Source organism: Emiliania huxleyi (genome assembly GCF_000372725.1).
Source record: "Emiliania huxleyi CCMP1516 chromosome Unknown EMIHUscaffold_187, whole genome shotgun sequence".
Classification (NCBI taxonomy): domain Eukaryota; phylum Haptophyta; order Isochrysidales; family Noelaerhabdaceae; genus Emiliania; species Emiliania huxleyi.
In genome coordinates, this window is record NW_005200722.1 from 36,135 (window position 1) to 61,244 (window position 25,110).

General features: G+C 67.8%; 5 protein-coding genes across 5 annotated transcripts in view; 3 read left to right on the forward strand and 2 right to left on the reverse strand.

Moving 5' to 3' along the window:
• Positions 1-2,184: 2,184 nt before the first annotated feature.
• Positions 2,185-2,752, reverse strand: EMIHUDRAFT_365476 (hypothetical protein; the record flags this gene model as incomplete). Its single annotated transcript, XM_005782690.1, has 1 exon — positions 2,185-2,752. A coding segment is annotated over one exon (568 nt), but the record flags the coding sequence as incomplete, so codon positions are not given.
• Positions 2,753-4,612: 1,860 nt separating this feature from the next.
• EMIHUDRAFT_232993 (hypothetical protein) lies at positions 4,613-9,412 on the forward strand (the record flags this gene model as incomplete). Its single annotated transcript, XM_005782691.1, has 15 exons — positions 4,613-4,666; positions 4,820-5,143; positions 5,342-5,374; positions 5,602-5,785; positions 6,053-6,135; positions 6,517-6,655; positions 6,724-6,794; positions 6,914-7,110; positions 7,321-7,504; positions 7,634-7,705; positions 7,865-8,248; positions 8,297-8,390; positions 8,443-8,708; positions 8,907-9,031; positions 9,166-9,412. The coding sequence occupies 15 exons, from the start codon at positions 4,613-4,615 to the stop codon at positions 9,410-9,412; spliced, it is 2,457 nt and encodes an 818-aa protein (XP_005782748.1).
• Positions 9,413-17,431: 8,019 nt separating this feature from the next.
• EMIHUDRAFT_232995 (hypothetical protein) lies at positions 17,432-18,358 on the forward strand (the record flags this gene model as incomplete). Its single annotated transcript, XM_005782692.1, has 1 exon — positions 17,432-18,358. One exon carries the CDS (start codon positions 17,432-17,434, stop codon positions 18,356-18,358), a length of 927 nt encoding a protein of 308 aa, XP_005782749.1.
• Positions 18,359-18,934: 576 nt separating this feature from the next.
• EMIHUDRAFT_232996 (hypothetical protein) lies at positions 18,935-19,644 on the reverse strand (the record flags this gene model as incomplete). The annotated part of the gene is made up of 2 exons (XM_005782693.1): positions 18,935-19,547; positions 19,607-19,644. The coding sequence occupies 2 exons, from the start codon at positions 19,642-19,644 to the stop codon at positions 18,935-18,937; spliced, it is 651 nt and encodes a 216-aa protein (XP_005782750.1).
• A 263-nt stretch (positions 19,645-19,907) lies between these two features.
• The window catches only part of EMIHUDRAFT_468407 (hypothetical protein), a gene marked incomplete at both ends in the record, with an annotated part of 15,360 nt that continues 10,157 nt past the window's right edge, over positions 19,908-25,110 (forward strand). The window contains 7 exons of the mRNA XM_005782694.1: positions 19,908-20,165; positions 20,254-20,331; positions 20,403-20,474; positions 20,546-20,614; positions 20,743-21,110; positions 22,368-22,501; positions 24,417-24,592. Coding sequence (XP_005782751.1) covers positions 19,908-20,165; positions 20,254-20,331; positions 20,403-20,474; positions 20,546-20,614; positions 20,743-21,110; positions 22,368-22,501; positions 24,417-24,592 — 1,155 coding nt within the window. The remainder of the gene's footprint in view (positions 20,166-20,253; positions 20,332-20,402; positions 20,475-20,545; positions 20,615-20,742; positions 21,111-22,367; positions 22,502-24,416; positions 24,593-25,110) is intronic.

A 25,110-nucleotide genomic window follows, 5' to 3' on the forward strand; every position in this document is an offset into this window, starting at 1 on the left:
ACTCTCTGTCGATCCGCTGCGGCGAGGTGCAGATGTCGAAGCTGCCGACCGTGCAGTCGATCGTCGAGCTGAGTACGGTGACGCCGCTCTGGTTCCACAGCTGCTGCCAGATCTTGAAGCGCGTCGACGAGATGTACAGCTTGGGCACGTGCCCGGCGAAGAACAGCAGGCGCCGCGCGGGCCATCGCGGCACGGCGGGCGGCGGCGCATCCCCCACCAACCAGTCCGGCGATGCGATCGCAAAGGGAATCACTCGATCGAACGGCCTCGGCCGACGGTCCTGCGTGTGCAGCTTGAGAATGTTGGGCGGCGGCTGCATCGCCAATGCCCACGGCGGCGAGCACTCATTGTTCGTGTGGACGAGGACGACCGGCAGCGCACGGCCGGTGGCGCCCGCAATGATCGGCACTTCAAGCAGCCGTTTCCACATGAGCTTCCTCGCGGCTGGATGTGATGACAGCAGCCCGCCGCTTGTGTGGACATAGGCCCGTGCGGGAGGCACGGCGTGCGATGAGTTTGTGGCGCAGCCGCGACCTCGAAGGCGCAGCGCTGGATCAGGCTGCGTGAGCCAGTCCCTGGTCTCGCCGAGCTCTCGCACGCACCACAATGCAAAGTCGAGGCCGGTGATGAAGATCAGATCTGCCTTTGCCGGGTCCGTCACAGCCCAGACCGGCTCTTTGCCAGCCATCGTCCCTTCCTGCAGGGCGCGGTCAAGCCACACCTCCGACGCGAACTGGTGATTCTCCCAGTCACACGGTGCGTGATCAGGGTGCAAGCGAAGCCCAGTGGATGCAGAAGCGTTCAGCACAAAGATGTTGCAGCCTGGGTGTTGCATGTGTGACCGCACGTGTTCCAGTGTACAGGGGCCGAGAGCGTTTTTGCACGCTACCTGCAGGGCAAGCTGGGCCTGGCGCAAGAGTCGTCGCGAACTGTCTCTTCGCGGGATCGCCGGGTTTCATACCATACCCCGGAAAAAGTTGGAACCCTGTGCTTCTCGTCTGCCACAGAAAAAGAATTTAACAACAGAACAGCCCTTAGCCACCTTTGAGAGAGAGAGATTTTTAGCAATACCAAACAACCTTTGTCTTGCGCGGTCATAACGCGGTCGTCGGCGGGGCTGGCTTTGGGGAAAGTACTCTGCGGAGGCTATTAGCTCGTCGCCGTGTCCCAGCTCACCGCCGCCCCAGGACCGCCGCCGTCCGCAGTTTTGAAAAAAGAAAAGCGCCGAACTTTCCGGGCATCAGTGGGTCGCTTCCCAGCCCACCGACGATACACCCCTCGTCGCCATGCGCGTTTGCTATGTCACCGAGGTCTCTGGCGGCCAGAAGCGTGGCGCTGAGGTCTCTGGGGAGGGTAAGACGCGTGCCTTCGCGCTCCCCTTCGACGTCCCCATCGACGACCTGTCCACCATGGTCGCCTCCGCCGGCTTTGATAACGCCCTCACCCGCGCAGCGCAAGAGCACATCTTGGCGTCCGACGACTGGGGCTGCAGCCTCTGCGAGTGCGAGGCCACCACGATGGCCCACTCGCCTATCTTCCAGTGCCGCGAGGGGACGTGGGTAATGCTCGACGCCGCGTGCCTGCCCCTGTGCGGGAGCAAGGGCTGCTCGCTCGCTGCGGCTCACCGGACGCAGGCGGTGAGGCGACAGATTTTCAAGGAGGTGGCCGACTACGGGTGCACACCTCGACTTGACAAGTGGCGCGCCGATGATGCCTCAAGCGTGCACTCGTGCCAGCTCTGTGCCTGAGATTCTCTCTGACCAAGGCGCAAGGGCAATCAAGCCGCCCTGTTGCGCAACTTCTTGTGATGTGACTGTGGGAAGACCGACTTGTTGATAGGAGAAGCGTCGCCTGTACCCTCACACCTTCTTGTGGCTCGTCCGTGCGTGTGTGTGTGTGCTGGATAGGATTTGTGTCTGTGCCCCCAGAGCGGAAAATGTGTACGAACCCGAGATAATGTTTAAACGCAACGATTCTCGCCGGCGGCGCACGCGCCTCTCGCTCTCGCCTCTCGCTCTCGCGTCTCGACCTCTCACGAGCGACTGGCACACGCGGGAAAGTGACTGCCCAGAGTGCAGAGTGCCAGAGTCAGGGCTTCGCGGATATGACCGATCGTGCACCGCTGCGCGGTCGGCCAGAGAATGTGAAAGCTCTGCGTGCGGTTCTTCTCGAGCTCCGCGTCACGCGCCGCCACGGCCCCCCTCAGCTCCGCCACCTGGTCGAGCGCGTCGCCGAGCAGCCCCTTGGCCACGCCCATGTTGCGCAGCTGCTCCACGCCGCCGCTCGCGCGCACCTCGGCGGCGTGGTCGGCCACGTAGCGGCGGCACTGCGCGAGGAGCCGCCCGTCGCCAGTTGTTTGCGCCGCCTCGAGCAGCGGCACGGCGCTCGCCGGCCCGACGCTCTCCTGCAGCGCCTGCGCGCAGAGCAGCTCGAGGCGCGGCACCTGGTACTTTTGCGCCAGCTGCCGCAGGTCGAGCGCGCGCCGCGCCTGCTCGCCCTCCCCCTCGCCGAGGTCGAGCTGGTCGGTGAGGAGGTAGCGGACGAGGGCGGTGAAGCTGGCGAGGTCCGTTTCGAGCACCGTGACCTCGGCGGCGTCGCGCTCCTTCATGCCGATGCCAAACATCGTCCGAAAGAACACGGACCGCACGCAGAGGGCGGCCTTTGTGACGTGCTCGACGCGCTCCTCGTCGTCGCCGACCAGGAAGGTGACCATGCCCTGCGGCAAAGCGTCGTCGCCCCACATTTTGCCCATGTCCACGGAGAAGGTGGAGGGCGGAACAACGAGCGGCGCGAAGGAGGGAGGCGGAGGAGGCGCAGCCACGCGGACCTGGCGGATGCCACCGTTCTGCGAGCAAACCAAAACGGTGCTGCCGTCGGCGCTGATGGCGAGGCCGCGTGGGAGTCGCAACTGCGCCTCGTCGCCCACGTCATCGACGCTGCCCAGGCGCCGCTGCCTGCGACCGCTGCCTGCGAGCGTAGTCACCGCGCCAGTCGCCACCTCCACCCGCCGGATCTTTTCGTTGAAGAGGTCCGCCACAAACAGCGCGCTGCCGTCCAGGCTCGCGGCGAGGCCGGCTGGGGAGTTGAACTGCGCCGCACCGCCCACGCCGTCTGCATCGCCTCTCTCGCCGCTGCCTGCGAGCGTCGTCACAGCACCCGTCGCCACCTGCACCCGACGGATCTTGTTGTTGCCGTGGTCGGTCACAAACAGCGCGCTGCCATCCGAGCTGATGGCGAGGCTGTGTGGTTCGCGGAAATGCGCCGCGCCGCCGACGCCATCCGCGTCGCCATCTTCGCCGCTACCCGCGAGCGTAGTTACCGCGCCCGTCGCCACCTCCCCCCGACGGATCATGTGGTTGTATGTGTCCGCCACAAACAGCGCGCTCCCGTCCGGGCTGATTACGGCGCCCATTGGGTTCTTGAACTGCGCCGCATCGCCGACGCCGTCTGCATCGCCTTCTTCGCCGCTACCCGCGAGCGTCGTCACAGCACCTGTTGCCACCTCCACCCGTTGGATCTTGTTGTTGCTGATGTTTGTCACAAACAGCGCGCTCCCGTCCGGGCTGATGGTGAGGCCGGCTAGGCCCAGTCGTAGCGTACCAGCCGCCCGCGTGATCGCTTCCCACGCCGCGCAGGCTGAGTAACGCCAGAGGTCCGTCCTCGCCCTCGAGCACAAGCGTGGTGACCTGGCCGACGGTGCGCGCGCCAAAGATGGGCGCCTCGAAGCCGGCAGCGACCGCCACGGGCTCGCCCTCCTCACCGCCGTTGCCGTCGCTCTCGGTGCGGACGCGCTTGCCGGAGCGCGACGGCATGGCCATTGACGGAGAGGTGAAGCGGGCTGCCCACGCGGCAAAAGTGCACGCGTGCCCTCCCTCACCAGCGGAATTTCCGACGCCGTTCCGGCGCCACTTATGGGAGGAGGCAAAACATGCAGCACTCAGCCTTCCCTCCCCCTCCCGGATGGAAGTACTACCTGAGCTCGACCGTGCTTGACTTCGCTGTTCAGATGGGAAGCGGTAACCCACGGTGATATGGCCGCATGTGATATGTGGCTGGGCTATCTGGGATCAAGTAGTCAACGATTTGGCGGGGATCACAATGTGACGACCAAAACGATCCTGGGAGCCAGGGTGAGACAACAGGTTTAAAAGATCACGCAACCGACTTTTGGAGCGATCGAGTATCGGCGCCAGAAAATAAAAATCGGGAAAACACACTCACTTCGAACCTTTAGGGCTTAGGTAGGTAGGTAGGTAGAAAGGTGAAGAACAGCCAGGCTCGGACTGGACACCAACGCGGTATGGGTGGACGCCGGACAGATGATGACGGCACGCACGAGCGACACACAGACACAAACAAGCTCACAAGACACACAGCCAGCGGGCTGCCACACACCCTGAGTTGGCGTACACATAACTCAAGGCCACATCCTCCCTGTCGCCCCCCCCAGCACTCCAAGGTGCCAAGAGAACACACAAGGGCACAACAAACAACAGACGACAGGAAGTAACGTGCTAGGCTAGAGCAGACCGCTCCGCTTGGGCTTAAAATACCTGGAAAAGAAACTCCAGTGGCGCTCCCGCGCCCGCGTGTGGGGCTCTTGTTCCCGGGAATGCGCTGCGCCCTGCGCTTCCCGCCCGCGCTGCTCCCCGCCATCCTCTTCCGCGTGCCTCCGAGGATCAGCACGGCGGCGGCAGCCGGCAGGCCGCTCCACTCCCGCCTCGGCGCTCCTCCGCGAGCCACCGCCACCACCGCCGCCGCGGCCGCCGCCGCCGCCTCCGAGCTGCCCCTGTCTCCGTACTGGCGCTCGCGGCTCGAGGCGCTGACGCGACCGGCGGCGCTGTCGTTGGTGAGCGCGCTCTCGCCCAACAACCCGCTCCTCTTTGAGAACCGCGCCGGCAACCGCGAGGGCACTCTCGTCGCCTTTGCGGTGGCGGAGAAGGAGGTGCACGCGGACAAGGTGCTGCTCATCCGGTGCGGCGACTTTTACGAGGCGTACGGGCTCGACGCGCTGCTGCTGGTCGAGCACGCAGGCCTCAACCCGATGGCAGGACGAGCACGTGCCGGCTGCCCGGTCGCCAACCTGCAGGCGACGGCAGACTGCCTCACCTCGGCCGGCCTGACCGTCGCGGTGTACGAAGAGGTCGAGCCGGCCCGCCAGGCGACGGCCGATAGACAGAGAGGCGCAGCCGCAGTCAGGCGACGGGCTGGACATGCAAGAGGCCGCAGCGAGACGGAGAGGACGGCCACTCTGGAGCGAGCGGAGCCGCCACAGTGATGGTAGTAGGGGCCGGCGCGTTCGGCCGCACGTGTCCACAGCTGCCGTTCCCGTTCTTCACAGGCGACGGTCGGCCTCAAGGGCCCAGTTCGGCGGGTGGCAGCCGCGGGAGGCAAGGGCATCAAGGAGCGGCGCCTGTCACAGGCGCCGCAGTTGCAAGCCCCGCACCTCGCATCGCCCCTCGCACACCGTCACCTCACACACACGTCACCTCGCCCCCTTTTCGATGCCGTCACCGCAGCCGCGCCTAGCAGAGCGCGTGCCACACCGCCGCCCCAGCACCGTCGCTTAAATTGCCGCCCCCCCTGCCCCTCTGCTGCCAGGTCCTCTCCGCCGGGTCCCCGACCTACCTGCACGACCGCTGCCTGTCCCCTCACCCGATCGACTACTCCGCCCCGCGGCCGTACGCCGCCCTCGCAAAGGCGGCCGACGGCTACACGCTCGTGCACGTCTTTGTCGACGTAAACACTCACCACGCCAACCGCCGCTCGGCCCGCCTCCTTTCTGGTGACCGGATCGGCCGGTTGTGTTGCTAGGAGCGCACCTACCACGTCCACCGCCTCCTCGCCGCCTCCTCTTCTTCGGACTCGTGGCGTGTGTGTTGCTAGGAGCGCACCTGCCACGTCCACCGCCTCCTCGCCGCCTCCTCTTCTTCGGACTCGTGGCGTTTGTGTTGCTAGGAGCGCACCTACCACGTCCACCGCCGCCTCTCCCTCCCCGCCCTCCGCTCCCTCCTCGCGGCCCGTCCGCACGCGCCGCCTCTCCTGCTCGGAGGCAGCGCCGACGCCGCCTCCTCGGCCGCCTCCTGGCTTCCCGCCGAGCGGCGCAGGCTGGCCGTCAAGAGCGCGTCGTCGCAGGTGGAGTGTCAGAGCACTCTTGGTTCACGGCTCCTTCCCACCGAGCAACAGGCTGGCCGTCAAGAGCGCCTCGCGCCTCGCCGCCGCTGCCGTGGCGCACGTCGCAGCGGAGGCGCGGGCTCGACGGCTACGGCTACCCAACACCCTCTCCGGCCCTCCCCCGACCCACCTCTCGCAGCCGCCCTGCAGGTGCAGCTCGACGCAGCGACCTTCTCCGCCGCCCCCTCCTCCCCGGCGGGCAGGCACGCGCCGCCTCGACCCGTCTACGTCACCACCGCCAGCCAGGCCCGCCTCCTCCCCGCCGCCGCCACCCCCGACCTCGGATGACCTCGGCGACCCTCGGCGACCCTCGGCGACCCTCGGCGACCCTCTTGCGACTAGGTCGGCCTCCTCCCCGCCGCCGGCATCCCCGACCTGCCTCGCGCTCTCCTGCCCCGCACCGCGCCGGCCGAGTCGGTCGAGCTGCTGCGGCGGCTGCTGCTGTTGCCGCCCCGCCCCGCGATCGCCGACGCGCTGCGAAGTGCGCTCGAGGCGCGCGGCGCGGCGACGTCTTAACTATGAATCGTGAGTATGACTTGTTGTCACTAGGTGCGTGCGAGGCGCTCGGCGCGGCGACGGGCCCGCTGCCGCTGGTGAGGCCGCTGCCGGTCGGCAAGATGGTGCGGCTGCTGTCGGCGAGGCAGGCGAACGCGCACTTCTTCCGCGACTTGGCGCAGCTGCTCGGAGGGCCTGAGAAAGGAAAGACGCGGCACCGACCTCCTCGTCGTTCTTTCTCCAGGCGCAGCTGCTCGGAGGGACGTCCGCAGCGATGGCGGACGAAGCGCTGCGCAGCCTCAACGAGCGATTGTTGGTCGTGGTGGCCGACGAGGCGGGCGCTGTCGCCGCCTCGCCGCACCAGCTGGCGGAGGCGGCGGCTGCCGCTCACGAGACGATCCGTTCGCTGCTCGAGCTAGACGCGCCTCCGGGGCAGCTCGGGTCACCGTTTGAGCTCGGAGATGTCGAGTCGCTACCGCAGCAGCAGCAGGCGGGCGAGGCTGCCACCGCCGCCGCCACATCCTCCAGTTCCTCTTGCACCGCCGCCGCGGATGTGGCCGGCTACTCCGCCTCCGCCTCCGCCTCCGCCTCCTCCTCCTCCTCCGCTGCCACCGCCGCCGTCGCCGTCGGTTCCCCCTCCTCTGGAAGCAGCGGCGCGTGGGACGCCTTCTACGAGGCAAACGAGCGCGGCTTCCGCGCGCTGAGGCTGCGGCCGGAGAGGCTGGCGAGCGAGCTCGCCGCCCTCGAGGAGAGCCGCGCCGCGCTGCTCGAGGCTGCGGAGCTGCCTTCCGGCTGGGAGCTCGTGCACGCCCACCGTGACAACGCCATCTACCTGGTCAAGCGGAGGGCGACGCGCGCCTCCGCCGCCTCCGACGCCGCTTCTGCCTCCGACGCCGCTTCTGCCTCCGACGCCCCCGCCGCCTCCACCTCCGCGCTCCTCCCCGCCACGGACCGCTTCGGCAAGCGGCTGGAGGGGAGGCACGTCTCTGCGCGGATGAGCGAGGCGCGGCTGCGGTACCTCGCCGCGTGCGCGGGGGTGGAGGAGGCGGCGCGGCGGGAGATGCAGGCGTTGTGCGACACTCTCTCGGAGAGCCTACCCCTCCTCGCCGCTGCAGCGCATTGGGCGCCTCTCCACTCGGGCCATCTCGTTCATCCGTTCTCAACTGGGTATTGAGTCGTGGCGTGTTGACCACAGGCGCTGCTCTACTCGACCCTGTCCGCTCACGTCGGCGCGTCGCTGCAGAAGGGCTGGACGCTGCCGCGGCTGCGCGAGGTGGAGGACGGCGAGAGGGCCTTGCGGGTGGAGGGTGTGTGGCCGTACTGGCTCTCTGCGGACGGCGCCGCGCGAAACAGCTTCGAGTGGCGCGGCCTCTGGCTGCTGACGGCGCCAAACATGGCGGGCAAGTCGTCGCTGATGCGGGGCACCCTCGCCGCCGCCCTCCTCGCCAACGCGGGGCTGTACGCGCCCGTCGATGACGCGCTCGTCCCGCGGTACGACGGCTATTTCTTGCGCACGGCCTCGTACGACGTGCCTTCGGAGGGGCGCTCCTCCTTCGCGCAGGAGATGGACGACGTGGCGGTGCTCTGTTCTTCATTCATCTGTTCATAGTCAATGGGTCACGAATAGGAGATGGACGACGTGGCGGTGCTCGCCGCAGAGTGCGGCGCTCGCTCGCTCGTGATGCTCGACGAGCTCGGCCGCGGCGCCTCCGCGCGCGAGGGTCCGCCCTCGGCGTGTCCCTTAGCTATTAGCTGAGAGCTCATCATGATTAGGCACCTCCGCGCGCGAGGGGTCCGCCCTCGGCGTGTCCCTTCTCGCCTGGCTGCACGAGCGGCGCATGTCTGCCATCTTCGCCACCCACTTGCACGAGATGGAGGCGCTGCTCTCGTCGCCCGCCGCGCCGAGCTTGCCCGGCCTCGCGCGCAAGACGATGGACGTCTCCGTCGACGACGCCACCGGCAAGGTCGAGTTCCACTTCACGCTCGCCGACGGGGTCTGCACCGACTCGCTCGCGCTGCACGCCGCGCGCGTCGCGGGCGTACCGGACGCCATCGTCTCGCGCGCCGCCGCCCTCCTCGCGGCGGGCGGCGCAGCCCCGTCCCCTCCCGCCGCCGCCTCCTCCTCTTCTTCCGCCGCCTCCTCCCCCTCCGCCGCCTTCTCCCCCTCCGCCGCCTCCCCTCCCTCCGCCGCCTCCCCGCCGGCTGTCCCGGGCGGTGGCGGCAGCCCCGCCCTCGAGGTAGCTCGGCGGGCGCTCGGCGGGCGGGAGCCGATGCGGCTGCTGCCTGGGGAGGTGCCCCCTCCCGCCGCGGTGTGCGACTCCTTCGTCTACCTCCTCGCCTCGCCGCCGCCCTCGGCCCGCTGGTGCGTCGACACTTCCGAGACACTCCCGAGACACTTCCGAGACACTTCCGAGACACTTTCGAGACACTCCTTCCCTGCCCCTCGCACGCCCAAGCCACGCCCGCTGAACGCCGGCCGTGCGCGACCGCCCTCAGGTACGTCGGCGAGACCGACAACTTGCACCGCCGGTGGGAGCAGCACCGCTCGTCGCGCGCGCCGGCCGCGCTGTACGCCTGGCCCGTGCAGGGAGGCAAGAGCGCGGCGCGGCGGCTGGAGACGGCCCTCATCGAGCAGCTCGCCGCCGAGGGAGTCGCCCTCAGCAACGACGCCGACGCAGCGCACGTCGCTTTTGGTGGCGCCGGCGCGGGCACGCCGCCCACGGCTAGCGGCGGTGCAGCCTGACGATCTGCGCCCTGAATAACTCTGCAGTGTGGGTTGGGCCTGGTTTATACGTAGACGGTACTACACGGTACTAGTCTACACGGTTGCGATCACCCCCGGTGGGCCCTTTCTAGTCATTCTAGAACGAATTGACGTCCCAGTGGATGTGTCCCTGTCAAAATGTGCGTCCGATCCTTTGTAAAATCGTCTAGAGACGCTGGATACGGCTCTACGTGAGCACGGAGCAGGCTGCTCCCGGCCCCACGCTGCGCCCGCACGCCGCCCGCGCCCCGCGCGGCCGGCGCAGCCGCGCCCGGGAGCTCAGGCGCTACCGCCCCGATTGCGCAACGGTACTACACGGAAGTGAACCCGTGTTGCGCAAGCGGCTACGAACACTTCAACTAGGCAACTGTACTGCATGAATGGTTGGGCAGGTGTGAACAACACCTCGTGACCACGGCGCCACAGGCGCCTGTTGATAGGTCCAGGTGATAGCCCTGGATGGGCAATGCATTCGCCTACCTGGGCCTCAGATCGCCCGACCGCGTCCCGGTGCTCTGTGGTCGGATTTGTGACGCCGCCGCACCGCGCCGCGGCCGGGGGCCCTCCGGAGGCCAAGGATGGCCGTGACGGACCGGGACGAGCTCTGGGAGGTTCAGTGTCAGTGTATATATTGTAGAGACTGACCATGTTCACAATATCTCTCAATCTAGCTAAGCCTGGGAAGGCGATGCCGGGGCCGTACAGCAGCTTGATGGTGCTTCGCGCCTTCGCCGGCGTGCGTCCCGGAGCGGTGCCGGACGGGCGGTCCGGGGGACAAAATCGGGGGACAACGCCGACGGCGCTCTGATTCGACTTTTTACTTCAAACAAAGCCTACCGCACGCACCGCGACGCGGCGCGTGCGGTAGGCACTCGGGATTTTACCAGATCGGCGTGTTCACGCCGGGATCATGTCCCCGACAACTTGCCCAACCATTCCTCCAGCAGAGTACACGACCTCAACGTACGGTAGGCTGTAACTCAAGTCTCAACAACTACACCACATTGCAATTGCTTACCTTCTCTACGGCTTTATCACTCGCACGCGACATGCCGCGCGTAAGCCGCCGGAGCCTGTCGAGGACTGGGGCTCCACTCGAGGTCATGTTCATAGATTCCAAAGCATTGTTAATAGCAAAGGGGGGAAAAGGTACCCTCGACCCTCACGCCTGCAACCCTCGCGCGGCAGCACACCACTGCTCCGCACGAGACACCGTTGCAGGACCAACCCCAAAACGCGACAGCGCACACAAAATAGGGAGGGTGGGTGGGGAAGCAAGACAGGCCGTGTGGGGTGTGGGTGTCACGAGGACAGACGTCCACGAAGACGGTGGACGGACGCAAACTCCTTATCCAATTCACACTCACGGCTGTCCTACTGGTCATATAGAAAGTCGGCCGTCCGCGAGCCCCCAGCTCGCCGACGGCGAGAGAGATGCCACGAGGGGTCGCGGTGGCGTCCATCGCCAGGCTCCCTAGCTCAACCGACGACCCTTCGGGATCGACGGCCGATCGTCATGAGCCTGTCGAGGACTGGGGCTCCACTCGAGGTCATGTTCATAGATTCCAAAGCATTGTTAATAGCAAAGGGGGGAAAAGGTACCCTCGACCCTCACGCCTGCAACCCTCGCGCGGCAGCACACCACTGCTCCGCACGAGACACCGTTGCAGGACCAACCCCCATCGCCATCCATCGTAGAACATGATCTCGAGCCCTGCCCCAGCCCCTCAGCCACTACACCATCATAGTCACTCGCGCGAGCCGCTCGATGCGCGAGGCGAGATCGAGGCCGGCGTAGTGCTGCTGCATCGACCTCTCTCGCTCCTGCTCGTTCCAGCCGAAGATGCAGTCGATGTCTGTGATGGTAGCGCCCGTGACATCGCTCGTGTCCCGCGCCACCTTGTCCGAGAACCGTCGGTTCGAATGGTGGGCAAACTTGACGATCGGGTTGCCCGCCTCGTCCTCCTCAATCGCAAGCTCGAGGTCCTCCTCGTCGCGCTCGCGGAGGAGCTCGTACGCGAGCTTGAGCGCTTTCGTGGAATGGCTATATGACGAGCCAGTCTCTAGCGGAGTATCGGTGAGGCGCCCGCCGTCTGTCGCCCGGATGAGCGGGCCTTTGACGACGGCGGCGTACTGGGTGAGCCCCAGTCCCGCCAACCACTCGCTGGCGGCGCGGAGTCTGGCAGAACCCTTGGCTCCCCCAACGAGGTTGACGTACCGATCGCCCTCCTCGATGGTCGCCGCCTTCCTCTTCTGAGTCGCGGTGCGGCCAAGGTATTTGGCCGCTGGCCGGAGCGGGTGGTCACTCGGCAGCCGGCCGAGGGCCCCGACGAAGGTGTCGAAAGCGCCGTCTGGCAGGCTCGCCCCGACACGCAGCTGCACGACAGAGTAGTCCGGCCGCTCCACCTGGAAGCCGTCCACCGTGACCGTCTCGGTCGAGTGCCCCTGCACACGCCACAGGTCCCGCACGGCAGACTCGAGGCTGAACTCAGAGGTGAGTGACGTGCCCACACAGTGAGCCCACCGGCCCTTCCCCTGGGCCGTCTTCGTGGACTCGAGGTGGGCGGCAACAGTCGTTCCCATCTCGGCACATCGCTCTGAGAGCGGGTTGACGATCCACACGTCGCAGGCGGCGACGCCGTGCTGGCGGCCCGTCGTCTCGCCGAGCCGCAACCCCATCATCACCTCGAGGAGGAACATGACGCGATGACTCGAGTAGACTGCCTCCGCCTTGGCGCCGGTGCAGCACGTCCTGAGCGTCTCGTCGAGAACGAGCCGAGCGAGCTTGCGCGTGGTGTGCGTGCACGGCTGCGCGAGCTCGCCGATCAGACCGACCATCCTCGCGCGGAGCGCCTTCACCCGGGGGTCGGACATTATGCCGTTGGCGGTGGTCTTGGCGATGACTCCGCCCGCCGCCCTCAGGATCGTCTCGAACGAGCGAGCGCGGCCGGAGTCCATCGCGAGCCAGTTGATGAACTCCAGCATCGACTCGACACTGTAGCGGGGCAGTACGACGCCGCCGCCCATACTCGCAGCCCACACCTCCTCGAGACGGGTGAACTCCGCGTGGTTCTTCGACGTGGAGGACGCCTTGGTGCCCAGCTCGGCGAGCATCGTCCGAGCGGCGCGTCGGAGGACGAGGTCGGTGGGTGAGTGGCCGTCCGGCGTCATGGCTTCGGCCCGGCACACGGCACAGACGAGCTGTCCCGGCTCGACCTGGTATTTCGACAAGCCCGCGCACTCGCGGTGGAGCCCGTAGGAGCCGCAGCGTCCACAGATGTACTTGTCGCCTGTGGCACTGCACCCCCCTTGGAGGCACTTGAGCGCCGTCTCGACACGTCCGGCGCCCAGGACCGTCTCGAGGGACGCCTCCCTCCGGCTCACCGACTCGATGACAGCCGGAGCCTTCTCGTCGGCGGCTCGGCCGCATTCGTCACGGCCGGCGTGTACGAAGCCGGCGCCACGCGGCTCGATCTTGGCGCCCAGCCCAAACACAACTCCACAGCCCGCGCATGTCATGCCGCGGCTCTGGCAGTGCTGGACGGCGCCCGAGACCGACGGCTCTCGGTCCTTCGAGCTGGCAGCTGGAGCGGCATTCGGCACGACGCGCCTCCGCGCCGCTGCTGCCTCGTCCGCTGAGGCACGAGCCAGCTTCAAGGCGTCGTCTGGAGAGTTGCCGCCCTCGTCGACCCGCAAGCCCCCAATCGCCTCGGCTAGCGTGGCGTCGCCGTCGGTCGGCGGGGTGGCACCGCCCGTGGCGCTCTGCGCCCGCCACCTCTCCAGCTGCTGCACGGCCGCCTTCCAATCGAAGGAGAAGCGGCCTACGACCCCGGCGCCCGAGGGATCCTCCCGAGTGACGAAGTCGTTGACGAGCCAGTAGTTGGCGAGGTCCGAACTGTTGTACTCCCATGGCGAGCGAGTCGAGCCGTCATAGTAGCTGCACCCGCCGCGCGCGCTGCCGTCCAGGAGCTCGAAGGTACGCAGCTTCCCGCGCACGCCCAAGAGCTCGGCCACTGCGATGGGCCATCCGCCGCGGTCGGGCTCGACCGCCGACGGGTCGAAGGTGGAGGCGACCTGGACGAGGTTGCCTCTCTCCGTCGACTTAGCCTTCGGCCCCGGAGGGCTCCAGAGGAACGAGCCGGCCATCATGACCTGTGGCCGGCCGCAAGGGAGGAGCGCCGGCGTCGCGCCTGACGCCCGGGGAAAAGACAGGATGAGCGTCGGGCGCCGGACTCGACAGCTGACGAATCTCCCCATCTGCTGCATCTCGACTACCCCCTCCCCCCAGGTCTGAGGGCCATCATCGACGGCATAGCGTCCCAATATTGAAAAATGGCGAAGCAGTCGAGACCAGCCTGCGTTTGGTGCGTCCGGTACCACCACGACTCCACTGATCCTCTGACCGCCCGCCTCTGAAAGTCGCTCCCCCACACGCCGCAGGGCGGAGCCCACCGTGCTGTGCGTGGGGTGCACCCAGAGGTGGGGAGGCGGCTTGCCGCCCGCGACTGTGGCGGCCAGCCCGCCACCGACGCACCCATCCTCACCACCTGGGGATTGGGGGCTGCCTCCACTCGGGCACTTGTGCTGCGCCCCGACCTCGGCGGCGGCGTGTCGCCTCTCGGCGCCCACGAACTCGGTGAAACGTCCCGTCAGGCGCTCGATGGCGGCGAACTCCGCCGCCGCTAGCCGCACCCGCGGCTCCTCGATGGGATCGCCTCTCGAGGTTTGGTCGGGCCGGTGGAGGAGCACGCCCGGCGTGTGGACGAAGCGGAGCTCGATGTCCCACCTCTCCGCCGTCTCGAGCAGCCGGCGCAGCGTCTCCTGCATCGACACCGCCGTCGACGCCTGGTTCTGCGCGGCGCCGATGGCGGCGGTGTTGTCGCCCTCGACCAGCACCGCGCTGCCCTGAAGCTGCTCGCCGTAGAACTGGACGACCCGGAGGATGCCGAGCAGCTCTCGAGCGTTGATGGACCACGCCTGCTCGACCGGGCTGAACTGCAGCTGCACCTCGGCACGTTGGCCGTCGAGCCAGGCGAGCTGGCCTGTGCCCCAGTCGCTCGCGTCGGTACCTGTGATAGCGGCGATGGCGCGAGGCCGCCGGTCCAGATCGGTGCAGTTGCGCCGAGCCAGCATCGCCGACCACCACTCGAGGTCGCGGAAGAAGTCCGCGCTCAGCTCGATCTGGCGCCACGGAGAGCGAGGGGTGGGGCCGGGACGGCGACGCCGCTCAGGCGCTGGCGTCGCCACCCGCACCTTCCCACGTCTCCAGTCGACCTCGAGGCCCTGGAACTGCGAGAGCGTACCCTGCATATACGTCCGCCCGCCGGGGATGACCTGCGAGGCGAAGACCATATGGCCGAGAAGGCGAGCCAACTCGACCGGCTCCGCCTCGGCCGGCCGCCCGTCGAGTCGGCGCCTCGACAGCCAGTCCGTGATCATTCCCTGCAGCCTCTGCTGCCTCGCCTCGGTCAGGGCGATGCATCGGCGGCCTGGGAAGTTGCAGATGAGGAGCCCGAGGAACTCGATGCACCGGCACGGTCCTCGCGCCTTGTGCGGCGCCCACTCGAGGCCCATCTCCTGGCAGACCGCCTCGAAGACGGCGCCGCCATAGCGCGCCGCCTCCTCGGAATCACCCACGATCAAAAAGTCGTCCACGTACGCGAGAATGTGCACGCCGCGGCCCGCACAGCGCCGCCGAACCATAGCCGCGATGGTCTCGGTGACGGCGCAGAAGATGCGCGGCGAGTCCGCCCAGCCAAACGGCAAGCTCGTGCAGCGCACAAGCATGCCCGTGATAGGGTGGCGCAGGACGAAGTGATTCCGAGACGCGCGGTTGATCCGCACGCCCCAGAACCCATCGCGCAAGTCATGCTTGACAAAGTGCGAATCCGGGCCGAGCAGCCGGCCCACGTCCCAAGCCGAAGGGAGGGCAAACGGAGCCGTCCTCGTCACTCGGTTGAGGCCGACGTTGTACGACTGACACGCTCGATGTTTGCCGCCGCCCTGGTCCACGATGGTCCAGGGATGCACGCAGTGCACCTGGTCGTACTCCGAGAGAGGGACGGGCTCGAGATGGCCGGCCAACAGAGCCCGGTCCACCTCCCTGCCGCACTGCGACTCGGCCTGGAGGGAGGAGAAGGGGTACTGCGCGACCTCGTACCTGCCCAGCTCGGCCTCGGTCGAGACGCTGACCCCCTCAGTCATGGCTAACCGGACCTCCTCCCTCATCACCGGATACCTGGCCATCTCGGCAGCTCCGAGGTCGCCCGACCCCGCCCTAGCGGCGTGAGCCCACGCCTCGGGCGCGTGTGGGAGAGGACGGTAGGTGGCAGCCGCCTTCTCCAGAGCGTCTGGCTTCCAGCCCGTCTGATCCCGCCAGTCCATGTACTCGCGAGCCTCAGAGTGGTCGAGACGGCTCTCCCGGTTCGCCCACAGGCGACCGCCCGCGACCAGGGCCGGGCGAGAGGCGAGACCCGGCGAGGGAACGCCGCCCCGCCAGTAACTCGCCGGCACGTCGGGGGGAGAGAAGCCCCGCTCTCGCCATCGCTCGGCGGCGTCGCGGTCGACTCTCACCACGACCGAGGTGGCGGGGGCGGCCAGCGCGGCCTCGATGGCCGGCCACGCCGCCTCCAGCTCCGGGCCGGGCACGTCCAGGTACGTGTTGTGCCCGGTGAGAGAGCCCGCCTCGAGCCGATCGAGACGTCGATTCGGCAGCAGCTCGTCGAGCCAGCCCGCCTTGACCTCGCCGTCAACGCGCTGCTGGTCGAAGCCGCCGACATATGAGTAGAAGAGCTCGCGGAAGACGAGCTCCTCGTCTGTGAATGTCCGCTCACCGTCGCAGCCGGCTCCAGCCGGCGCCGTCCGAGGCGCCTCTGCGCGCTCCGGCGCCGCCGCCCTACCCTGCCACTCGAGAGCAGCGGCAGGCTCGGCGTCGCCGGCGCCACGGAGCCAGCGGGCGATCTCGCGTTTTGCCCAAGCGGGCCGCCGTCGCATCTCGTCGAAGGAGATGAAGGGCACGCCGAACCGATCCTTGGCTATCGCAGCGCAGCACTGCGCGTAGCGGAGCCGGTTGTAGTCGGGAGGGATGGACTGAGCGAGCCGCGGGTACGACATGTGCCCCACGTCGATCCCCATCGCGTCTGCGCACTGCTCGACCGAGCACCGCATCGGATGCTCCCCTAGGGGCGAGAATATGTTGCCCCCGCAGCACGGCCCCACGGGCCGGCCGAACGAGTCCCTTCTGCGCCACCTGCGCCGCTGCCCGAGGCAGCACCGCTTGGCGAGCCGTGCGGCGGGCTCGGCGACGGCTCTGTCGACGACCAGCTCGAAGCTCGACTCGAAGAGCCGAGGCCTTGCCACTTTGAGACCGAAGAGGGAGCCTCGCAGCTCGACCGCGTCCTTCATGGCCTTGCGCGCCCCGGCCACGTTCTCGATAGACCAGTACTTGAACTGCCCGCGCAGCATGTCCCGAGTGTGGTCGATGAGCCCGGGCTGCTTCGCCGGCGTTCGCGCGTCCCTCGCCGTGCTATACTCCTTGCACGGGGGGGAGGCGAACGCAGCTAGAGCCCGGTGTTGGTGCCGCAAGGAGCCGATGAGAGCGTGGTCGATCGCGTCGCCCCGCGTGAAGGCCTCCGGCCCGAATCTGTCGATGTACTCGGGCATGTCGTAGAGGTCGACACCGTGGCTGCGTCCACCAGACCTCCTCGTGCCTTCGCTGCCGCCGCCGCTGCCGCAGAAGAGCTCGAGAATGCCCGGGGTCTCGCCCGACTGAAGCCGCCTGAGGATGGCGACGTAGTTGTCGTACCAGCCCATCCACTCTTCGGCGAGGGCACGCTGAGCCGCAAAATCCTCGTCCGAGGCAAGGTTGCGCCCTCCACCACACGACGGCGGACGTTCACGGCGCAACCAACGAAGCGCGAGGGGGACTCCTCTCATGCCGCCGCGCCGCCATCGGCCGAGGCGGATGGAGGAGCGTACGACGTGCTGCATGAAGCGCACATGCGCCTCGAGAGCGCCGAGCGCGTGGGCTCGCCGTCGATCCCAGCCGACCTCGATGCTCGTGAGGCGGCCTCGCCGCCATCGACGTTGGGCGGAGACGACGAGGCGAGTCACCCATGTCGGGAGCGGCTCCGCGAGAAGGCGCTCCCTGCCGCAACCGATCCCGGGCGCCCGCCCGATCCCGGGCGGCCCTCTGCTCCTCCAGCGTCGTTGCAGGAGCCCGGCGGCGCGAGCGCGCACCACGCTGTCCAGCTCTGGTCGGTCGACGTCGGCGAAGCTCGCGCCGCCTCTGGCCCACGCTTCCGCACTCATGGAGTCGCCTGGCAGCCGTCCGGCTGCCCGATCTGGGAGCCGTCCGGCTCCCCCACGCCCCGTCCGGAGCGCCTCACCTCGCTCCGTCCGGAGCGTCACCCAGCGCTGCCACCGGGAACGGATGAGCCCAGCGGCTGCCACGGCTCTCTCGTCGGCGGCGAGGCCGATTCCGGCCAGCGCGCAGTCACCTGGCAGCCGTCCGACTGCCCGATCTGGGAGCCGTCCGGCTCCCCCACGCCCCGTCCGGGGCGCCTCGACCCGCTCCGTCCGGAGCGTCACCCAGCGCTGCCACCGGGAACGGATGAGCCCAGCGGCTGCCACGGCTCTCTCGTCGGCGGCGAGGCCGATTCCGGCCAGCGCGCAGTCACCTGGCAGCCGTCCGGCTGCCCGATCTGGGAGCCGTCCGGCTCCCCCACGCCCCGTCCGGGGCGCCTCGACCCGCTCCGTCCGGAGCGTCACCCAGCGCTGCCACCGGGAACGGATGAGCCCAGCGGCTGCCACGGCTCTCTCGTCGGCGGCGAGGCCGATCCCGGCCCACGCGCTCTGCTCTTGGAGGCGGCGGCTCCCGCCGTCGCCGATTGCCTCCTCGTCTGCCCGCTCGACACTCGTGGCTGAGATGCCTGCCACACCGCTGGGGGGCGGCGTGGCCGGTGGCCGGCTCGCGACGCCTCGAGGTGCGTGGAGCTGACTGCATCCCAAAACGGGCCGAGAGAGGGCTGGCCGTTTCGGCGGGGCCGAGTCGGCGATGGCAAGGCAGCCCGCCCAGTCGATATTCGCCCGCCGATTCTCCTCCTCGCCCTCGGCTCCCGCCGGGGCCGGACCATCGTCCACAGTACAAGTTGAGACAGCCGAACTCAGCGCTGACCCCAAAACTCTGTCACTGGGACGAACGACTACCACATACGACGCACCAAACACACGACCACCACCAGGGGAGGAGGCGCCTGCCTCGCCCTGGTGTGGGGGAGGAGAGGCGCCACCACCTCTGTGAGGTGGAAACACAGAAAAACGCCGGGCTGCCCGGGCGGGGATCAGAGAAGGAGCCACCCTGTTAAGGGCGTCGGCTCTCTCTTCATGTGCCCGGGCTGCAACGGCGCGGTGGGGCGCCTCACCGTCCCGAGCCCTGCCCGCGGCGCGTGAGTGTCACGCGGAGCGAGCGAGGCAAGGCGGTGGGGCTAGGTCCCGCGGGCGTCAGTTGCCCTTCTTGACCTTCGGCAAATCGGCTTTGAAGACGGGGCAATCAGGCTTGACGTGCCCCTCCTCGCCGCACCAGAAGCAGGTCTTGACGCCGGACTTGCCCGACCGCTTCCCCTCCTCGGCCGCCCGCTGGGCCTCCGCCGCGGCCGCCTCCGCCTTGGTGACGCGCTTGGCGAGCTCGGCCAGCTCCTTCTTGAACGACTCGACTGACCTCTCATGCTCGCGGTAGACGTCGTCGCGAAGGATGCGGTCGAGCGGCAGCTCCGGCAGGCCGCGCCCCGGGTACTTGCGGAAGAATCGCTCGATGTAGGAGAAGAACTGCTTGTCCTCCGTGATGTCGCCCAGTCCAGACGAGAACTCGAGGATGAGTGAGGCCTCGGCCAGCATGTCCCTCTCCCGGTAGTCTTTGCCCAGATTGCGGAGATGCTGGACGACCTGGCTCCGCTCGCCAGATTTGAGGGCATGGTGGAGGCTGCCCGGGTCGTCTTTGGCCTGTCGCACGCACTTGACTGTCGACGGGTTCCGGCCGTAGACTGCGCCCTCGAAGACCGATCCCCCGCTCGCCAGGTCCTTGTCTGTGACTACGTACCCGGTGAGGAGGGAGACGCTAAGTGCGAGCGCGCCTGCTGAGCTGAGATTCTGCTTGTCCAGCTCGGCGACCTGTACCTTTTTTCAAAGAAAGAAAGTAAGTATTGGTGCTCCATCCATTCTGGCAACTCTCGAGTTTCCCTGAGTCTGAGAGCTGGTCCTCTGGGACAAAAGAGGCGAAACCGAGGAACCGGCAAAATACTCAATATTTCCCTTTTCACAACACCTTTCCCTTTTCACAGATAGGTTAAAAGAAACAACCAGCTCACACCGCGAGGTATCTGGAGATTCGACTCTCGCACCAAAGCGGCACGGACCGGCGAGGAGTTACACTCGACGACACTGCTGAGCTGCCTGAGAGCTGCTCCACACAGACGCAATGCTCTTCGTCGCTCCGCTTCTACTGTCGCTGCTCCACGCCCCAGCCGTGCTTCGCCGCTCGGCTGCGCCCACCGCCGGCGCCGCCGCGGTCGGAGCATATTCTCCTGCTGCCGCTGCGCATCCTCGGTCGCCGGCGCCGCGGATGCAGTTCTTCGCCAAGGTGAAGGAGATCAACGAGGCCAACAAGATGAAGACGGTGACTAAGGGCGCGCCGCCTCGCGTGCGCGGCAAGCGGCTGCCAGCAGACATCGTTGAGGTGACGCAGAGATTCAAGAAGGCACCGAGTCGGCTGCTGGTATGCCGCGTGGACGCTGCCCCAGATGCCTCGATGCCGTGATCCGTAGGAGTACACGCGGCAGCAGCTCGAGCAGCTCTGGGGCGCGCTTGTCGCTGCGTACGGCAGCGAAGCGCTCGCGCGCGAGGTTTGGCTCTCCGCCTCGACATGCGGATCGTACCGCCGACGCGCCTTCTCACCGCCCGGGTGGAACCGCAGGCGGTCTTCTCCAACCCGCAGATTATCAACCCGTCGTACACGTTTTGCAACACCCTGCTTCTCTCGAAAGACGTCCTCTCTTCGAGGACGGGGTCGCCTTCACACCACTCCGCCAGCTTCATAGCCAGCCTGCTGGTTCACAGGTCCTCTTTGAGATGATGGGCAAGGAGGAGGCGCTCGACGTCATGCTCAAGAACCCCGCCGTTCTGCAGGCGAGGCTGACCGAGACTGGCTGAGATTGGCCGAGACTGGCCGAGACTGCAGGGAGAGCCGAGGTGGGCAGATTGCCCCAGACCCTTGACACGCCGACGAGAGAATTGCTTTTGTTGCTGCTGCGCAGTGCGGCCCCTCCCTCGACACGCTCGGGCCCGACGAGATCAAGGGCTTCGCAAACATCCGCGGGCTCGGCAACAAGATCCCGGAGAGCGCGCGGCTGGGCCTCATCTCCTTCACCATCGGCGCCGCCCTCTTCCCCGTCATCGCCACATTGCTCGGCTTCGAGGACGCCGCCTCGGTTGCCTTCGCCAAGCCGCTGGTAGGCATCTTCTTCTCGGTCCTCATCGAGGGCTCGCGCATCATCATCGTCGGCACCATCGCTAAGGCGAAGCTGGCGGGCGACGAGCGGATCGAGCGCGCGCAAGCCAACGAGGCCAGGCGCATGGGCGGCAAGAAGAGCACTGGCAGGGCAGCCGCGCCGGCGCGGGCGCGGTGAGAGGTGTGGGGATGGGGGCGGCGGAGGGGCGACGACCCGACGACCGCTCCACATTTGGTATACGCGCTTCTGACGCGTCTCTCCACGGAGACGAGAGAGATCGCTGGACGCGGGACAGTTACAGTTTCTTTTCAAAGATCGAGAGAGCCCCTGCCCCTGCGCGAGAGCGCGATCGAGGGTTCTGGCATCTGCGTCTGTCTCTGGGCCTCGCGGTCGCGCGCCCTCGCCTTCACGGCGCTCAGCCCCGCGCCGCGTCCTCGAGAGCCTTTAGCCGCCCGCTGAGCTCCGAGAGGCTCGCCTCAACCTTGGCGACGCGCTCGCCCACCGGCTCGCCCGCCTGCGTCGACGACGACGGCAGCGCCCCTTCGCCGCGGCCACGCAGCACATGCGACGCCTCTGCAATGACGCAGCCGCAGCGCGGTCCGCTGAGCGCGGTTCTTTCTGACGGCCTCTGCTGCAGGCACGCACGGCAGCTGGCCTCGTCCGCTAGGAGACTCGCGCCGGGCCTAGCAAGGAGCGCCGGTGATGGTGTCGAGGGCGGTGTCGCCTCTCAGTGTCCCTCGGCGCAGCCAGCGCTCACTCCGACGAGCGCTCCCATTTGCACGCAAGCGCCGGCCAGTCGGTGACGTCGAAGCCCGCCGCCTCTGGATCCATCCGGGTCGCCCTTATTGGCCTTGCACGGTGCCGTTCGCTTACAAGTTGCTCAGCCAAGAGCCTCGCGCTGCTACGAGTGGGAGGCGCCGAAGATGAACGCGAGACCTTCGCCCTCGTCCTTGGTTCCAACTTCAGCTTCGGCGCCCCGGTCATGTTCGGCGCGTCGAGGCGGAACATGAAGTTTGTGGAGTACTGAGAGATGTCGGCGCGGATAGTCACGTCGACGAGGGCGGCGGCCGCCTCCCACACGCCGGCGCTGGGCATGCTGTCGGCCGCGCTCCCACCCCCGCTACGCGCCGCGGCGGCGACCACCTCCGGCCTTGTGCGGAGCCGGTGGTACGCATGGTACGCAGTCTTGCTGGGGAAGGTGCGGAGGCTTTCGGCGGCCCAAGGGCCGGGCGCCATGTGCCACGGTCTGGTCGGCAGCTCCCTCGACTTGGTCAGGTAAGGCTGCGCGATCTGCCGTGCGCTGTACCCGAGGGCGAAGAGGGCGGTCAGCATGCGTATCGCCTACCCCCGTTAAGCGGGCGAGCTGCACAGGTGCGTAGCGAGGTCGGAATGACAGTGCAGCAGCCGAGGCGCCTCACATCGCTGTGGAGGCGCGTCGTCCGTCTGGGTCAGCTCAATCTGCACGGCGCGCGGCCGGTGGCGGGCAAAGAGGCGGCGCGCCGAGTGAAGGACTTGTGGCTCGTAGCCCTCAACATCCGCCTTGAGTCGCGGAAAAGACACGCAGGTGAGCCTCGCCGCAACCGTGGGCCGTGTCTCCTGCTCGAGCGCGCGCCTTGAGCAGGCAGACCTCGTCCTGCCCATCCACCACGTCGTCGAGCCGCGTGCTGCGCCGCTGCACCTCGCGGGTGATGACCCACTTGTTGCCGAGCTTGAGCGCACCATTCTCCCCCACCATCGCCTACCAAATGTGGAGGAGCTTGGATGCCTGAGCGGTGTGCGTGCGTCGAGTGGGCCATGCGTCGCCGTAATGCCCAGCTGCAGCTTGGCGTTCGTCTTGCGCCGTGACCCGGTGGGCACGCGGATGCTGAAGTTCTTTGGTGGGCCGTCGTGCACCAACAGCGGGTGCACCGTCGCGCGTGTCGCGAAGCCGGGGTTGAGGGCGAGACCGAGGCCGAGCACCTGAGGTGTGTTGGGCGCAGGGGAAACTGAGGCAGTAGTGCAGGGCGTGCAGGGCTGGACGAGAGCGCGGCCCGCCTCTAGGAAGTCCGGCACGGGCTCAAAGACGGTGACGCGGCAGCCGAGCGCCAGGCTGAAGAGGCTGAACCAGCCATAGTTACCGCCCACATCCACCACTGCCCCACCCCGACCGCAGCAGCCCAAGACGGCCTCGTGCCACGCGTGCGTCAGGACCGGCTCCACCACCAGCCCCACCTTCATTTTGTCCATGTCCTGATCATCCGGCTTGAAGGCAAACTCGAAACTGGGGCTGGTCTTTGTCGCGATGCTCTGCAGCACCGCGCCGGACGGCGTGCGCCATCTGCGAGCCGTGAGCGTGCAGCCGCCACACGCCGCGCAGTCGCACCTCTCCTGGCAGATGCGACCCTCGCTGGCTAGCACGAGCGGCGCGCAGTCGGGACTGCAGGATGGGCTCTTTGTCGAGGAGATGAGCTGCCAGCGCTTGGGCCTGGCAGAGTGGGACAGCCGGCGAGTGGCTGGCGGATTGACGCACGCCCGAAGATCGGCGGGTAGGGACTCGTTGCCGAGGAATGTGTATGCGGAGAGAGGCGGGGGGAGCCAGCGGGGAGGTGACATACACACAGCCGTGACTAGGTAGGTAGGTGTCCGTAAACACAGCTCAGAGCTTGACACGTTCGAGTTACGTACGTCCCGCAATCGTTCGGAGGGTTATTTTCTTCTTTTTAGTGTACTTAAAGCTCTTACGAACATTCATTTTAATTAGACCGAACATACGGCAGGCGCCCGATTATTTCTTTTCCTTTGGATGGCCGGCGCGGGAAGAATTGCACACAGGTTCCCGAAGGCTCGCTCCTCCTCCTCGCCCTCGCCGTCGCCGCCCTCACCACTGCCGTCCTTCTCGCTGCGCCCTGCCCCCTCCTCGCTGCGCCCTGCGCCCTGCCTAGCTCGGCTTCTCTCTACCCTCGCTGTGGCTGCTCGCTCCTCGCTGCCCTCCACCACGGCCCTTGCCGCCGCCGCCCTCGCCGCCGCCGCCCTCGCCGCCGCCGCCCTCGCCGCCGCCGCCCTCGCCGCCGCCGCCCTCGCCGCCGCCGCCCTCGCCGCCGCCGCCTTCACCGCCACCACCCTCGCCGCCGCCGCCGTCCCCACCGCCTCCGTCACTTGTCATCGTCGTCCGTCGCCGCCACCGCCGCCGCCTCTACTCTCACCGCTGCCCGTCCCGCTCGCCCCACAGGCGCCTGGCGTTGGGGCTAGACCGCATGCAGCCGCTAGACCGCATGCAGCCGCCCGAGCGAGAGCGCATGCAGCTTCAGGCCGGGACGTCTCGCGGCGTGCGCCTGTGCATGACGCCTGGCTGCACCCTCAGAGCGTACCACCTCGGCCCGTGCTCGAATGAAGAGCGGGTCGCGCTTCTCGGCGCGGCAGCGCCCCATCGCAATCGCGGCGCGGGCAGCAGCCCGTCGAAGCTGTGAAGAGCGTCTCTTCACACGGCTGGCTGTGAACAGGTGATGCAGGTGCTGTCCCAAAGATGTCACGGCCGCTGGACCCCGGCGCGCCTCATGGCGAGGCGCCGCCGGCCCCGCCGAACGGGCGCTGCTCGGTCGTGTACTCGAATCTGCACGGCACTTTCACCACGGACGAAGAGCCGCCCCAGTTCTGGTCGGAAGACGCGGCGTCGGAGGTTCCGACCCGCGGTGCGGCAAACGCTTGCGGCGCCTGGTCTCGCGCCCCTCCACCCGAGCCGCCCGAGGAGCGCACCTCTCGCTCGCTCCCTCTCCCCCTCTCGCCCCCTCTCCCCCTCTCGCTCCCTCTCCCTAGCTCTCGCTCCCTCTCTCTCGCTCTCGCTCTTCCCTCTCTCGCTCTCGCCCCCCTCCCCCCCCCCTCTTTCCGCTCTCGCTCCCTCCCCCCCGCTCCCCCCCGCTCCCCCCCGCCCCCCCCGCCGCGGCCCCCACCCGTCGTGCCACCTCCCAGACCGAGTCGCACGGCAGTAGGTCGAGGCCCATGTCTCGCGAGCCCGGCCCGTCCGGCAAGCAGCGCCCGTGGAGCGCTTTGTTGCCGGCCCCGCGCCGCCGCCCGCCGTTGCGCACGCGGCCGCCGCAGCCGCCGCGGCCGACGCAGCCGCCTCACTCGCAGCACTTGCGGGGCAGGCGGCGCAGGTGCGAGTGGCGCCCCCGCCGGCTGCTAATACATAGGCCATGT